Source organism: Fusarium proliferatum (genome assembly GCF_900067095.1).
Source record: "Fusarium proliferatum ET1 genome assembly, contig: FPRO_scaffold002, whole genome shotgun sequence".
Lineage (NCBI taxonomy): Eukaryota > Fungi > Ascomycota > Sordariomycetes > Hypocreales > Nectriaceae > Fusarium > Fusarium proliferatum.
In genome coordinates this window covers 2,987,758-3,002,877 of record NW_022194791.1, presented here as the reverse complement: position 1 = coordinate 3,002,877, position 15,120 = coordinate 2,987,758, and the positions used below count along the sequence as shown (strand labels likewise).

Sequence of the window (15,120 nt, the reverse complement as noted above, 5' to 3'; positions counted from 1 at the left end):
GAACCTGGCTGCAGTGGTTCCAGAACTACCAGTACTCCGTTCCTTTCATGGGTTCAATCACAGGTCGAATAGTCTAATCCTCGTCATCGTCGACCTCGAAAGGGTCGTCACTCTCATCATCTTGCTGCATGACTGATGAGTCGTCGTCAACAACGATTGGTCGTCTCGCGGCAGCTGCACGTCCTGGTCTCGCTCTTGAGGAAGCCTTAGGAGGGGGCGAATCTGGGTCAGCCATATCCTCATCTGAATCGTCGTCGAGGACAGATTTCTTGACAGCCTTCTTAGCAGCGTAAGCCTTTGCTGCTGGCGATAGAGTGGTCTGCTTAGTTGCTGGACGCGAAGCAACCTTTGATGCAGCTGTCTTGGTTGCTTTTGGAGCGGCCTTTGGCTTCGCTGGTTCTTTGCTCTTCGCACCAGTAGGACGACCACGACCCTTCTTGACTGTAGCAAGACCGGCCGGTGTTGGATCTTCGGAATCCGTGCTGGTAGGCTTAGACTTGGTCGCGGCTGACTTGGATGGAGCAACAAAAGGTTCATCATCAGAAAGGAAGCTGTCTATATGATTATCCTTGGTGGCCGTCTTGTGTGGCGACGACTTGGCGAGAAGCTCATAGTTGGTATCGTCAGGACTGTCGTCATCGAAGTCGAAAGCTTTGGCTGATTTGGGCCTCGACTTGGACAGTCCGCTCACGCTGGCATTGCCCTGGCTAGAGTCTGGCCGGCTCATGGCATGTAGACTAAACCTGCCCCTTTCGCGGTCACCTGCTGGCTTATCGATGCCCTTGACCAAGGCGCCAACATCGCCAAGCATCTGATCATCGTCACTCTCAGAGTCATCATCGATAATTGTCTTGACCTTGGACGCCGCCGCTCGTTTGACCCGTGGATTCTCCGGCGCCTCAGTTGGAGGTGACTGGGAGTTCTTGATCGCAGGTGCGGATGATTTGCTGCGGCTGAGAGCGGCGTAGTCATCATCAGAAAGATCCGACAGCTCCATAACATCAGCACTGGGTTCCTTCTTGACCTTTGGCTTAGAGCTGAACATCTCAGCAAACCGCTGAGCACTCTTGGTCTCTACCTTGGGCGCTGGTTTAGCGGTCGCCTTCAACGCTGCAGCCTTTGGCCTTCCGCGGCCTTTCTTGTCAGGCTCGTACTCGTCATCATCCTTGACTTTGCGGCCACGAGCGGTGCCAGCACCTATCTTTTTAGAAACGCGGCGGCCCAAGCGACGGATGCTCGTCTTGATCTCAGCATCAACTGCAAGCTGAGTCTCCCATTCAGCCATGAAGTCATCAAGGTCGCGACACCAGAGATCCTTCTCACTGAGGGCAAGGAGTTCATCGTGCTCTGCCTTCTTCTTCTCGATAGCTTGCTTGAGTTTCTCAAGACGCTCAGCTGTAAGGGACCAGATGGGCATCTGCAAGCGTTAGTTCACTAAACATGTTCAAAGACGACAAGTACTCACCGAGAGGAGGTAGTCGTAATCGCGAGCATCACCCTCCAAATCACCCTCCACGTCCTGGTTCTCATCGGCATCGTCATCTTCTTCATCTGCGGTCTTCTTCTTCTCACCACCAGGGGGGAAAGCCTCGTAATCACGATCTCGAAGTTCTTGCACCAGCACGGTCTTCTTCTTCTTGCCAACCACAAGCTGTCCGTCGATGATTTCCTTGATGAACCGGGCTTGATTCTTGAGCTTGCGATAGTCCGCATGGAATACGCCTAACCAATGTTTCTGCGGAGAGTTAGCTAGGCCATCTCAAAGTTGGATCAGAACTTACTTTTCGGTCAGTATACATGTCGAGACGGTATAGATAGAATTCCTCAAGGATATCCTCCACCTTCTCGTACTTGCGAATCATGCCTCGGGTGTCGAAAGCAACCAAATTGGAGGTGGCGACTTGCTTGGTCAACTTGAAGCGCTCGAGGACGCCTTCTTCAAGGACCTTGCCCATATGCTTATCATCCACAGCGATCTCAAAGTGAACTGTGCTGTGATCGTTGAATTCCTTGTAGTCCTTGATCCAAGCTGGGCCATCGACACCGGCGATAATCTTCTCCAGTTTGCCCTTGAAATCGTCGGTCCACATACGAATAGGCAACTCGGTGATGACAACTTCGTTATCCTTCTGTTCGTTGTGATAGGCAATACCATTGAACTTGTACCGGTCAGGGCCAGCAACCTCTGGTGTACCCTTCCAGCCACGGAACCAGGGCATCATGGTTTCGAAAGGCTTTTCCTCAAGATCGTTGTCGTCCAAGCGACCCATTCGACGCTTCAGATTTTTGACAATATCCATCGGGTGATAGTTGGGAATGGAAGTGCTCCAACCTGTACCAATGCCATCGGCACCGTTTACCAGAACCATGGGGATGATTGGAGCATACACCATTGGCTCGATCTTCTTGCCATCTTCATAATGATGCATCAAGTTGGGCTCATCCATGGGGTGGAAGATCTTGCGGGCGAATGGAGACAGCCGAGTGAAGGTGTAACGAGGACTGGCAGCATCAGATCCACCAGCAAGTCGAGAACCGAAGTTTCCACTGGGTTCCAGACAATTGATGTTGTTTGAACCAACAAAGTTCTGGGCCAGGCCAATGATAGTCTGTTGGAGAGACTGTTCACCGTGGTGGTAGGCAGTCTGCTCAGAGACATAACCAGCCAATTCAACGACCTTCTTGTCTTTGACGATGTTTCTCTTGAAGCAGGCATATATGACCTTACGCTGACCGGGCTTGAAGCCGTCCAGCACCGAGGGGATGGATCGCATATTATCAGCCATACTGAAGAGAATAAGTTCTCTGTTGATGAAGTCGGAATATGTGATTGACTTGGTTGAGTGGTCGAGGTATGTGCCCGGCACAAAATTACCCAGCCACTCCTTTCTGGCATCTGCTTTCTTCTTGGAGAAAGCCAGCTCCAGTAGGTCAGCTTCCTCAGGCTTCATGGTGTCAAATTCCTTCAAGTGATCATCGAGGTTGGTGAAATAGACTTGTGCGTCTTCGTTGGAGCTTGTTCCCAAACCCTTGAAGTATTTGGAGTGCCATCGGGTGAGTTCGTTTTTGTGATCTTCCTTCCACTCCTCATATTCAGGCTGTGTGAAGAATGACCTTAATCGCTGGGGCTTCTTGGGGTTGGGACCCTGCCAAACCTTGACGATAGGTGTGATGAACTCTCGGAAGAAGTCGGGGATTTTGAGAAGCGATGGAAATTGAACCTGGAGGAAATTGATGAGAAGTCCCTTGATATGACTACCATCGTGATCCTGATCAGCCATGATCATCAGATGGCCATATCTAAGATTCTTCGTGTCCGTGTACGTTTGCTTGTGCTTGAGACCAAGGAACTGTTTAATGTTCTGAATTTCGGCGTTCTTCATAATTTGGTCAACTGAAGCGTCTCGCACATTCAGAAGCTTTCCACGAAGCGGGAAAACACCAATGCGGTCAGGGTCGAGAATGGCACGACCAGAAACTGCCAAACCTTTGGCAGAGTCACCTTCTGTCAGGATCAGAGTGCATTCGTGACCTCTTCTGGTGCCAGCAAAGTTGGCTTCGACGAGCTTTGCGTTGTTGACTCGGCTTCGTTTGTTTCCATCACCCTTGGCCAACATTTTGTCGGCCTTTTTCTCAGCAAAATCCAAGATATTTTGAAGGGCATCGGATTTTGCAATCTTCTTGAGGAAGTCTTCACCCAGTTTGCATTTACTACCAAACTGGCTTGGCTTGGTAGTCATCTGCTCCTTTGTTTGCGAAGTAAAAGCCGGATTGTTGATGTAACAGTTGACAAAGATGAAGATATGATTCTTAAGATGATTCTGCTTCAGAGCATGACCCTTGCGCTTCTTATTCAAAGCCTTGAGAAGAGCTTCGGTCACCTGGTCGGCGATGTAGTTGACATGAGTGCCTCCACTGGTTGTGGCGATCGAGTTGACGAAGGAAACTTGTTGAAAAGTGCCATCAGAAACAGCGAAACCAACCTCCCATCGAGGATGCGACTTGTCTTTATCCATCTCAACAGTACAGGTCGGAGCGCCTCCCTCTTCTGTGCTTCTCTCCTTGGCGATGGACTTGGCATAGAGATCACAGTAGGCTTTGAAATCCTTGATCTTGATTTGCTCGCCGTTGAGATAAACCTTGATTCCGCGGATCGTGCCTACCATGTCGTAAACTCTACGGTGAAGAAGAGACTCGAGATCATCATCGATACCATCTTCCATACCAAAGCGCTTGAAGTCGGGTTTAAAAGTTACTCGGGTGAAGTCTGAGGTCTTGCTGCTGGTGATTTTGGCCTTCTCCATCGTCTGCATGTTGTTTCTCCAGGTCTGTTTGTACCTCTTGCCGTGCTCGCTGTCTTGGCATTCAAGGTTGAATTCAGTGCTGAAGACGTTACACAGCTTGGCACCGTAACCGTTGCGACCACCAACGGTTTTCTTCTCGTCGTCGTCGAAGTTGGAACCCGCCAACAGATGTCCGAAGATGAGCTCAGGAATGTAGATCTTCTCCTTTTCGTGAATAACAATAGGAATACCCTTTCCGTTGTTTTCGACGCTGATCACACCGTTCTCACGATCGATATTGATCTTCATGTAAGTCATGGAGCCATCACGCTGCTTATTGTCGGCAGCGTTGACCAAGATTTCGTCAAAAATCTTGTAAAGACCAGGAACAAAGCTGACGTTCTTGTACTCCATCAACTGGGTCTCTTTGCTCAGAACCCACATCTGTTGTTCCGTCCTCTCAACAGAGCCGATGTATGTATCAGGTCGCTTGAGGATGTGCTCTAGTTGTGACAGCTTCGTGTACATTTCGGTGGCCGTCTTCTTCTTGCCAGGTTTGGCGGGGCTGTCAATCACCATGCTATCATTCTCAAGCTCCTCCAAGGGCGCACCAGAAGACTTGCTGACCGCAGGTTCCTTCTTTTGCTTCTTAGCTTTGGGAGGCGTGTTTGAGAAACCTGTGGCAACGCTTATATCATCGTCGTCGCTCTCCGGTGTAGGGCGCTTTTTGGGTGCGCTCTTCGTTTTGAGGGTTGTTTGCACCATCTTTTTGACGGGCGGCCGCGCAGCAGCCTTCTTTGGTGCGGCTTTGGATTTCGCCTTCTGTTAAAGGAAATGTCAGGTTATGTTTGTGCAAAAAGTGCAGATACGAAAGTGTTCGGCGGAGAAGGTGCTTGATGTAAATAAGTTTTAAGAAAGGAATTGAAAGAATGCGATGCAGATTGAGGAAGAGAAATAGGCACACAATGCGCATACCGATTTATTGTGCCAACAAAAGAGGGGTAAAACAAAGGATTACTTACGGTTTCAGGGACGTAGCCATCTGACTCCTCCCCAAGACTGAACATGGACGCATCGGAGTCCATCTTGTTGTTGTTGGCAGTGAGAGCAAAGAATCTGGCTTGTGGCGCCAGGACAGGATTTAAGGACAATGAGTTTGAATACAGGGGTCTCACTGAGGGACAAAATAAAGACAATGGGGTCAAGAATGGAGGACGACCAGGTCGAGCGAGTGGTGATGCTCGCGTACAGAGTCGCGATAACAAAAATGAAGAAACAAAAGGTGCCAGACTTCCCATCAACTATTAAAACAGTCCTACCTTGTTATGTTGTTGTGACAATCAAGGGTCCCTATTGTAAACAAATCTTACAGGGACGCGACGTTGGAGACCCACTTCCGCCCGTCGTGGGGCTGCGCATTTACGCCTCAGGCCAAATCCCCTCTTCCAAACGCCAGACCCCGTGACCTGGCACATGATGTTGTAAACCGGTGTGAGTGGGAGAGACGTTGAGTAGACCAAGGTACTAAAGGAAATGGCTTTGAATTGCCGATTGTTTACTCATTTCTTGACACTGGATTTCCTTGCAAAGAAAGTCGGCCTGAAAGGTCTTTTCGGGTTTCAGGAGGAGATTAATTCGTTTCTGTCAAACCCGATACTACTCGCCTCACCGGTTCGCTCAAAGACGGGATGAACTCAAGGCTCCCCTTATGCAAACTTACTCTCGGCTCAAGACCTCTTCAGGCCAAACAGGATCACATTTTGATTAAGATGGAATGAAATCATCTCCAGAACAAATAAAAGGATAGCAAACCATTACTCACCTCGTTTGATTAACGCTTCGGCTCGTGCCACACGTGCCACAAATCTCCCAGAACAGGAGCTTTCCTCATAGAAAGTGCGGCAACATGAAAAGCATCCGAGGCCGGCCCTCTTCTAGTGGTATCGCGGTCGCTTATTCTCCGAAAAGAGCCTGTCAAGCTCGAAGTCAGACATGCACCGGTCTCAGCCTGGGCTAAGCGGGCCGAGTCAAAGTGTGCGACTTAGGATGAGGGCAAGTGTCTGCCAAATGCCTGTGTGTCTCCATGGGCTGAGCCTACGAGACTTGTTTATTCTCCTGGTTTCACCATATTCGAGAATAACTTGACTTAGCGGACCGTATCACCACCAGAGGACTCAACGAGGCATCGACTATCGACTCATCGCCGGACCAGCTTGCGGCTTGTTGCGCCTGCTATAGCATTCGATGGGCACATTTGTTGGTCATCGTGTAGCATCGCTGAAAATGCGAAAGTAGGTATTATGGCCACATTCTGATGTGGTCTTCACACCAGGCTCAAAGCCGGGATTTTGGCTTCTACCCATGTGGTATGGCCAGTGCTGCATTTCATTCCTTCCTACCTTGTGAGGCTGGATTCGATCAAACATCTAAAGTCCTCAAATCTAATTACAAAAGCACTGCCTCTCTACACAACACAGCTATCTTACGCGGGCAACGAGACTCATGCCACACCAACGGGGGAGGAAGAACGGTGACACCGCCCGAAATTCGATGCAGGGAGCCGCTTTGTGTCTTTGGCTGCGCCTGGTGCAAAAGAAACGCTAACTCGCCATAGACTGCCGCTGTCATACCGCTCCGAAATCGTACAATCATCTGAAACCAAGTTATGAGAACTAAGAAGGAATTCATCTACTCTGATACCGATTTGGACAATCAGTCATTTACAAATCCGTCAGAGCTCGGTCCGATAAGCTTGATGAGGTGCCAAATATGCTGTCCATCTCTCAAAATTGGCACGGATGTCATTTTGTCCGAATCAGGAAGACCGAGATACCCAGACAGTGCCTCAAATGCCCAAATGCTGCAGACTAAGACGGTGTTCACTCAAGAAACGCCATAGCCCGTTGTTGGGCCCTGCCTCTACCCTTTCTGCAACTCCTGGTTGACTGGTTACTCCCTATTCAGCGACAGGACCATCACTGGCCATTTATATTAAGTGGACAGAAGACCCGACCGCGGAAGAGCGTCGCTGCCCGAGCCGTCGGCTGGTCGCGCCAGATGCCATGAATTTCGCGAGACAGCGATAGTTGCCAAAAGGTCACCGACCTCGACCGGCGTCTCATGCCTACTCGTGACAAGAGAGCAGAGTAAAACGCAACAACGGTATGGTGGCTTAGGTCAATGACATTGTGTTTCAGGAATTGTGGTGCAGTCATATTACGCTAGTTGACGATATGGAGGGCACAACGCCCAACAAGTCCTCCAGGCTCTCTCACACTGGCGCAATCGTAACTTGAATCAAATGGTAACTGAATGGCAAAGCATTGATGGCTACTCCATGGGCAGGAGGGGCGAGCGTATTTGGCATAGGCTTGTGTCCCCCTTCGGGGAATTTTCTTGTGTCTGTACGCCAAAGAGCTCGTGAGAGTAACAAAGGTCAGAGACATGACAGGTTTGTTTCTGGCTTCACCGCAATAGATCATATGGGGAGGGAATATACCAGACTGACTTCTGGAAGCGCCATCGAACTCTCAGCAGAAACCTACCACTGGTGTAGTATGCAACGGCTATGCGCAGGTCTTTGGTCAAAATAGAAGGACCCATGAAAGGTATCCCTGACAAACCATTGCCACCTCATATATTCATTGACCGCAGAAACAGGAGACACGTCTGATAGGCCTGTTGGCCATGTCGATGTGTAAGCCGCCTCAGTAAGGAAGCGTGCCCCTTCTAGCTGTCAGTTGTCATACTGACACGTGGGGGCGACTCGAGCAATTCTGAGGGAGTGCTGAGATGAACAACATAACCTCAGTGGCAGCAGGGTCGCTGTCTCCTGTTGTACAAATACCAGGAAACAGACTGGGGTAGAAGGTCCTGGACGATGTGGTATGCAAGCATCCGCCTGTACTTCATTCTGACTCTGAGCCCGTGGGGCCGCCTTTGAAAGGCGAGACAACCAATTCGTTATTCTTGGCACTCCTTCGCGGCTCACAGTTCAGTCTTGATCTCCAGCCTCCAGACTATGCCAGGGAGTTGGCCATTCAATCAATGAGAGACGAACTGCAATATTAATTAGACGAAGCCAGGATTTTGTGGTGCCCTTTGGAGTTCAGAGTAAAGGAGAGGATGTATCCGGGAGTGTAACGGACGGCACGGAGTGAAGGCTGACCTATCCACACCCGACAGCTCCAATACGCACCCCTGTTGCAGTTCTTTCTGCCTTATGGTCCTCCTAATGCGGAGGGGAATTCTAGAGGCTATAGAGGAGCTGTTTGATAAGGCGGGACTCTGGGCTCAAACATATCTCCTAGGTGGATGAACAAAACCATAGCAGTGGGACAACGCAGCAATACGTTCCTATTCATCAAAGTATCTGGAAACCTCATCCTTGCATTTTCCCCTAGGCTTCAAACTGAGCCCAATTTCTTTTACTATATCATTAATAGCCTACCCCGACATCGTTCCGTCATCTATCACTTGGTGGCTGTTCCTAGTATCTGCTAGCACCAGGCGGTGGGAGCTCGTCAACGGAGCTCTAGCCCCTTGGAAGCCGGCATTGAAACTGAAAGAACAAAGAAAACATAGCGAAGAGTGTCGGCCTGACCTAAACAAGGCGTGACCGACTTTTTGGAGTTGCAGGTTCCCGAGCAACTTTGCTGGCCGAGCCAGCTCAGGTTAGGGTTCCTCACCACCGCCTATTTCGGTACACGCAGGCATATTTGCCCCTTCCCGACTTGTTTGTCAAGCTGAGGAGTGACTTGAAAAGCGAAGAGTCTCCCTCAGCTGTAGTGTTGCGGCTGCCTGTCCTTCCCTGCAATCCAGAAGTAGTTATATCACGGCCGCTGCCCGCTGTACTATCCAAACCACTTGGTTTAGCCATCTCTTTACGGCCAAATATCTGGCCTCCCGCATCTCTCAAACATCTTTGCGCCTCTAAAACTTCTAGTTTCTGGCAAACTTTACTGGTTTTCATCATGTTGTCCCTTAAAGGTCTCCTCAACCCAGCACCAGCTGGAGATAATGACCCCCCCTTTCCTCGACCAAGTCCTGTGCTCGAGTTTCCACCAATCCCGAACTTCGAAGAAGCATCAAATCAATCTGGGAACCGTTTTATGATGGTTTCTGATAGATCCGGGCCGAAAGACGCCAACAATATGGCCAAGTCGAAGCTGCGCGGTCCAGTCAAGTTTCACCCTTTCGAGCATCTTGACGAGGTTGCTTTGCAAGAGATACACCGATTCCGAGTCAAGCCATTTGGGAATATACAGGATTCAAGCCTTCACATCCCATACAACAGTGGCAAAAAGGACTTTTACGAAAAGACAGGACGAGAGAGCTTCGAGGGTAAGTTACCAAGTCTAGCTTCGATCACCGGTCATTGACGCAACCCTAACAGTTTTCAAATACGAGTTCACCTTGGCTGAACAGAACACTGATTACGCTGTGATGTGGGACTATAATGTTGGGCTCGTTCGCATGACCCCTTTCTTCAAATGTCGCGGCTACGGAAAGGCAAGTAAAAGAACAAGCCTCAATATATATATATATACATATACTAACTGCCAATGGAATAGACAATTCCGGCAAAGATGCTAGGCCTCAACCCAGGGCTCAAAGAAATCACACATAGCATTACTGGAGGTTCTATAGCTGCTCAAGGTATGATCCATCTCTCAGCGTCTTCTGGTCGTTTGCTCATCAGTCTACGCAGGTTATTGGATGCCGTACACATGTGCCAGAGCTGTCTGCGCAACCTTCTGTTACTCTATCGCGGGTGCCTTGATTCCAATCTTTGGCCCAGATTTTCCATCTCTCTGCATCCATCCCAGCGCGCCTGACTTCGGCCGCATGGTCATCAGCCAGCAAATAATCATCGAAGCTACCCATGAAGCCGAAATGACTAGGCGTATGCATATGAGTACGATCCCACCTAGCTTCCACGGCGCTACGAGCTATCCGAGAGACGATCGAAGTATTCCACCGGGTATTTATGCCCAAGACGAGCGCCGCCATCGATTCCGACCCCGTCTGTTCTGTGACCCATCGTGGGCCATGGACAGCGACGTCGAATGCCATTACATGTCAGCTCCCAACTCAGCCTCGAGTAGTGGCTCGGGACTTCCTGGCTATATGGTGACTTCTCGTCCGGGATCTAGTTGGACCGTTGCAAACCAGTCTAGCCCTGAGCCTAATCCCTTGCTTAGTGCGGTCCCTCGCATCCCACCTTTGCAGAATGAAGGAGCTCTCTCTTGTGCTCCGTGGGGACCCAAGAGACGACTGGACTACGAAGACTGGGACAGCTTTTACAGAGAGAGTGCCAGTCCCGCCATGAGCCCGAGATCTATTCTCATGGTTTCGACCCCTGACGCCAGTCCTATGAGGCAACGAGTGATCAAGACGCCACACCGCGTACCTGATGCGGCCCAGAAGGACGCAGCTATGCTTCTCTTAAACCTCAGGATGCAAGACCAGGGGCCCTCTGCTCCCAACGCCGTCGAGTCGCCGCCTCCTATCCAACTGCAGCCTGAGCTCGAGGAAGGACGTCGCAATAAGAGACTGCGAGCCACTTCGTTGTCCAAATAACTGTGGCAGAAAGGGGAAAGGTGCAATGGGGTTCTGTCGACAAAGGAGTCTTTGGGGGTTATAGTATTAACAGCGAATAGAATGGAAAAGTTCGGACTTGGGTTCACTCAATCACTCAATCGCCAGTATCGGGTGGCATCTCGATCATATCATAACAGCATATAGCACATCATTTAGGGCCTAGGAAACAGCAATCGCAAGTCTTTGTTAGTACAAGAACATCGTTGTAAAACAAAGGAAAGTAACTTTTTTATATTCTTTCTCTCTTTCTTACATCCATCAGCTTGTCTCTCCCTTTTCAGCCGCTCTCTTTGCCTTGTGCTCCTTTGTCCATGCCTCTGCCTTATCCTTAGGAACGACAAAGATCCTCACCACCTCGTCCACTACCTCGACCTTCCCCGTTCCCAAAACCTTCAACAGCGGCACCCGCTTGCCCATCTTTAGGAGGCCACCCTGTGTGGTTTCCACAAACGCCTCTACACCTGTTGTCGTGTACACACCCTCCTTGTCCCACGGCAGAGGGAGGATATAGCTCAGATGATCATCGAGCGAATGTGTTTCCTCAAACGCCTTGATGAAATCAGATTCCAGGTGTAGAGGGTACAGCAGTACTGTTGGGAACGCAAGCGTGCTGCGGGGATCATCAGGATCTGGGAGGAGCGCAATACCCGCATCTTCCATCTCTGGTGGTTGAGAGGTTGTGCGTGTGGGAATATTTCTCGCTCGCAGTGCAGCTTTGATGAGTAGTGCGCGTCGCTTCTGCTTTGCTTCGCGCTCTGCGTCCCTCTTTCGTCGCGCGTCGATCTCTTTGGCTCGCTTAATGATATCGTCCGCTACAGCACGCAACGAAGCATTGTTTTCGTCTAATGAAAGTCCGCGCGCACAAACATCATCGGCCTCCTGGATACGGTCCACCGCAAGGAGTGCTCGTGCACTGCGGAAGTATGCCTTGATGTTTCGCGGGTTGAGCCGCAATGCTGCAGCGCAATCAAGCCAGCAGCTGCGGTAATTCTTAACAGCAAGGTGGCATGCTGCCCGGTTGACGTAGAGCGCTTCAAGAGTCTCGCGTTGCTTCTGAATCTCTTCCTCAGTGTCGATTACGCCCTCCTGGTTTTTTGTCTGCTCGCCCCTGGCGCGCTTGCGCTCTTCGCCAGCGAGAATAGCAATACCTTTTCCATAAAACTCCTTCGCATCAGCGTAGCTCTTAAGTTTGAAGTACTCGTTTCCACGCTCCTTGAACTCTTGGCCGTTTTCGAGAGGTGTGCCTTCATACGCGAGTGCCTGCAGTGCTGCAATGTCTTCGTTCTCCTCATTGGCATCGAGGTCTGTCATGAAAAGGGGCGACTTGTTTAGATCTTCCCATACTTCGTCAACAGTCTTTCCGCTGGCGATGGCACGAGCTGGAGGCAGCTCAGGTTTGGTGGCCTCTGTGGCGCTGGTATTTGGCTGTGGTGAGGCCTGCTCCAGCTTCATAGCCTCATCCATCTTGTCGGTAATTTCCTCGATCTTCATTTTTGCCTTTTACAGCGGATGAACATGCCACTGGTGGCTGCAAGTCAGGAATATTGTGGTGAGTCTTACACTTCAGATGTCATTGGTGGGTGGATTCAGAGTGACTCAATTGCTAAAATTTGAGCTTCTCCAACTCTAGGGTGGGTGGCGAAAATTCTATTGGGCATCAGCTACCTAGCTATCTCATCAACTGCCTACGGAGTATCACGACTCAGGATTCATATAGAAGAAACCGGCGTGGGGGGAAACCTCTAATATTCAGGATGTTATAATTAAACAAACTGAAGACCTACTAACATATGTCTCAGCTTATGTAAATCTTTCTATCACTTACGATGGAGATCCTAAGGTTTCTTGCCTTGTCCAGAGGGGCCACTGACTATCGCACGAACAACTGAATATAGACAGATGGTAGTCGACATATAAATCCAACGAGGAAGACAGGCCTTGGCGGCAATCCAAGGCATCCGTTCTTTAGCCCGCCTAAATGGGAGTGGTCATATTTGTAACTGTTCCTATTCCTATTTACCTCGCTTTTATCTAACTTATATACCAAATCCCATCTTCAACCATAAACCCAAATCAAAAACAAATCAACTCCCAAAGCTTTTTTCTTCAATAATCAAGTCAAACTCCAAAAAGTAAAAAGTCATCCCAAACCAAATCAATCATTATACCTGGGGTATACATAACTTCGTAAAAGCGGCCGTGATAAACACCATCCCATCTACCAGTCGTTTTTGTAGGCAAATTATCGAAACATGCTTGAACTCCAAACTCATGAGGGTATAAAACAATATGACTTGCTGCAGGCAATCAAGTCCAAAAACGGGTTGTAGAAACCGCGAAGTCGCTTCGGCATGTTCGACCTGATCGGGTTTCAACCTGCGCCGCGTGCTCCTTATGGGGAGTCATAAAACTCAGTCTCGGTCACTGTAACAGTTTGTTTGTTAGGTGCCTTGGAGGTTTCTTCATAGGGCTCCTCATTGCGCCGGCGAGGAACAGAGAAGCACTGAACGGCCCCCAAAATAGCGACAATTGCGCTACCATACCAGGCCAAGGCAGAGCAATCTGACTTGGTACCGACCGTCCACAAGAATCCAGCGACGGGTGAAGCAATCATTCGGCAAGCAGCACCAGCACTTGCTGCCAAGCCGTTCACTTTTCCAAGAGCGCTTGGGGCAGGTGTAGCCTCCTTGATGAGGATCATAAGAAGAGGATATAGTATAATGGAGAGAATGTTGCGGATGATGAGACAGCCGTAGATAGCAGGGTATAAAAGACCGTCGGGGACAAGGAGGAGCATGGGCATTAGCACGTAAATAATAGGGTGGAGGACAGTAACGAGCAGGAAAAGGCGATAGGTTCCAAGCATCTTGACAGTCCAAGGGAAGACGAAAACCTGGATAAACAGAGCGATGCCGCCGTCGATTGCCAAGATCACGCCAACATCTCGTGGAGTCATGCCCAAGCCACCAGGTGAGTAGAAAGGAAAGATAGAGCCATGCTTGAACATCTCTACAGCATCAACACGGCTGTCTTCGAAGAAGATGGGCAGCAAATGGTCGAAGGTCATGGAATGGTAAGTGAAGATTGACAAGGCGACAATGAAGCCAACAACACGGCAATTCCAGATCTTGATGGGAGCAGCAGCTGTCTTCTCATTTTCGATACAGAGAGTATCCCAGTCCCCAATTGAGCCATCAGTTGAATCCTCAATTGTCTCTATCGCACCATACGCTCGTGGCTCAATCTCGGTGGCCATTCGGTTGTTCATCATAAGAGGGGTCTCCTCACTGACGTGGTATTCGCTGGTAGGAACGTGCTGGACCATATCGGGATGGGTTTCCTCGAGGAGGAGGAAACCGAGCACAATGCTCACAAGCAGCAATCCTGCACAGATAACGTTGGGTAGCAAGTAAGGCTGGCGCTGGAAGAGGCTGCCGATCGGAAAAGATTCAGGCCAAGAGTCATGAGGGTTGGCAAACATGCCGCCGATAGAGGGGCCAACAATGGTTCCAATGCTCCAAACAAAAGGCATGATGGAGTATGCACGTGCTAAAATATTGGTCAGTCGCAGAAATTCGAGCAATGGTTTGCAGACTTACGCTCATGCTCAGGTTTAGTGACCAGCTCGCCAACCATGGTTTGGATAACACCAATATTGCCGTTCAGTAGACCACCGAGAAGACGGCCAAACAAGGCAACACCGAAGCTTGGAGCCACTCCCACCATCAACATGCTGATCATTGTACCAAGCGATCCAATAATCAAAACAGGTTTGCGGCCGATACGATCAGACAGGGCGCCCCAGTACGTTCCCATAACAGCTTCAGCAAGCGAAAATGCGGATATAAGGATGCCAGAGTAAAACGAAGCATCTTCTTCACGGCCTATCTCGAAGCTTTTGACGAGGGCCCAGGCGTATGGGAAGATGGACGTTAAAGCGATAGGCTCAGCGAGTCGGACAATGGCTTATTTAGAGTTAGCACATATTGTTGAAGTGCAATGTCTGATCTTACCCAGGAGGAAGAGCTGCATGGCCGGGAATGCATCTGGGTCACGAGGACCAGCGCGAAGCATACCCATGGTAATTTGTGATGGATCACGGCGTGGATGGAAAGAAAGGTAAGTTGTTGAGCTTGTCAAAAAAACAATCGCCGCCTTGATCCCAAATTGGGCGGGAAAATAAGCAAAGCGACGATTCCACGGAAGGGATGTTTGGAAAAAGGCAGAAGAAGGG

At 49.8% G+C, this 15,120-nt stretch overlaps 4 protein-coding genes across 4 annotated transcripts; 1 reads left to right on the top strand and 3 right to left on the bottom strand.

Annotated features, from left to right (window-relative positions):
- Positions 1–73: 73 nt before the first annotated feature.
- On the bottom strand, positions 74–5,368 carry FPRO_02809 (uncharacterized protein; the record flags this gene model as incomplete). Its single annotated transcript, XM_031227049.1, has 4 exons — positions 74–1,417; positions 1,466–1,735; positions 1,782–5,105; positions 5,306–5,368. The coding sequence occupies 4 exons, from the start codon at positions 5,366–5,368 to the stop codon at positions 74–76; spliced, it is 5,001 nt and encodes a 1,666-aa protein (XP_031077524.1).
- Positions 5,369–9,256: 3,888 nt separating this feature from the next.
- On the top strand, positions 9,257–10,865 carry FPRO_02810 (uncharacterized protein; the record flags this gene model as incomplete). Its single annotated transcript, XM_031227048.1, has 4 exons — positions 9,257–9,626; positions 9,679–9,752; positions 9,857–9,941; positions 9,994–10,865. The coding sequence occupies 4 exons, from the start codon at positions 9,257–9,259 to the stop codon at positions 10,863–10,865; spliced, it is 1,401 nt and encodes a 466-aa protein (XP_031077523.1).
- A 279-nt stretch (positions 10,866–11,144) lies between these two features.
- FPRO_02811 (uncharacterized protein) lies at positions 11,145–12,377 on the bottom strand (the record flags this gene model as incomplete). Its single annotated transcript, XM_031227047.1, has 1 exon — positions 11,145–12,377. The coding sequence occupies one exon, from the start codon at positions 12,375–12,377 to the stop codon at positions 11,145–11,147; it is 1,233 nt and encodes a 410-aa protein (XP_031077522.1).
- A 901-nt stretch (positions 12,378–13,278) lies between these two features.
- On the bottom strand, positions 13,279–14,966 carry FPRO_02812 (uncharacterized protein; the record flags this gene model as incomplete). The annotated part of the gene is made up of 3 exons (XM_031227046.1): positions 13,279–14,435; positions 14,486–14,851; positions 14,900–14,966. The coding sequence occupies 3 exons, from the start codon at positions 14,964–14,966 to the stop codon at positions 13,279–13,281; spliced, it is 1,590 nt and encodes a 529-aa protein (XP_031077521.1).
- Positions 14,967–15,120: the final 154 nt, after the last annotated feature.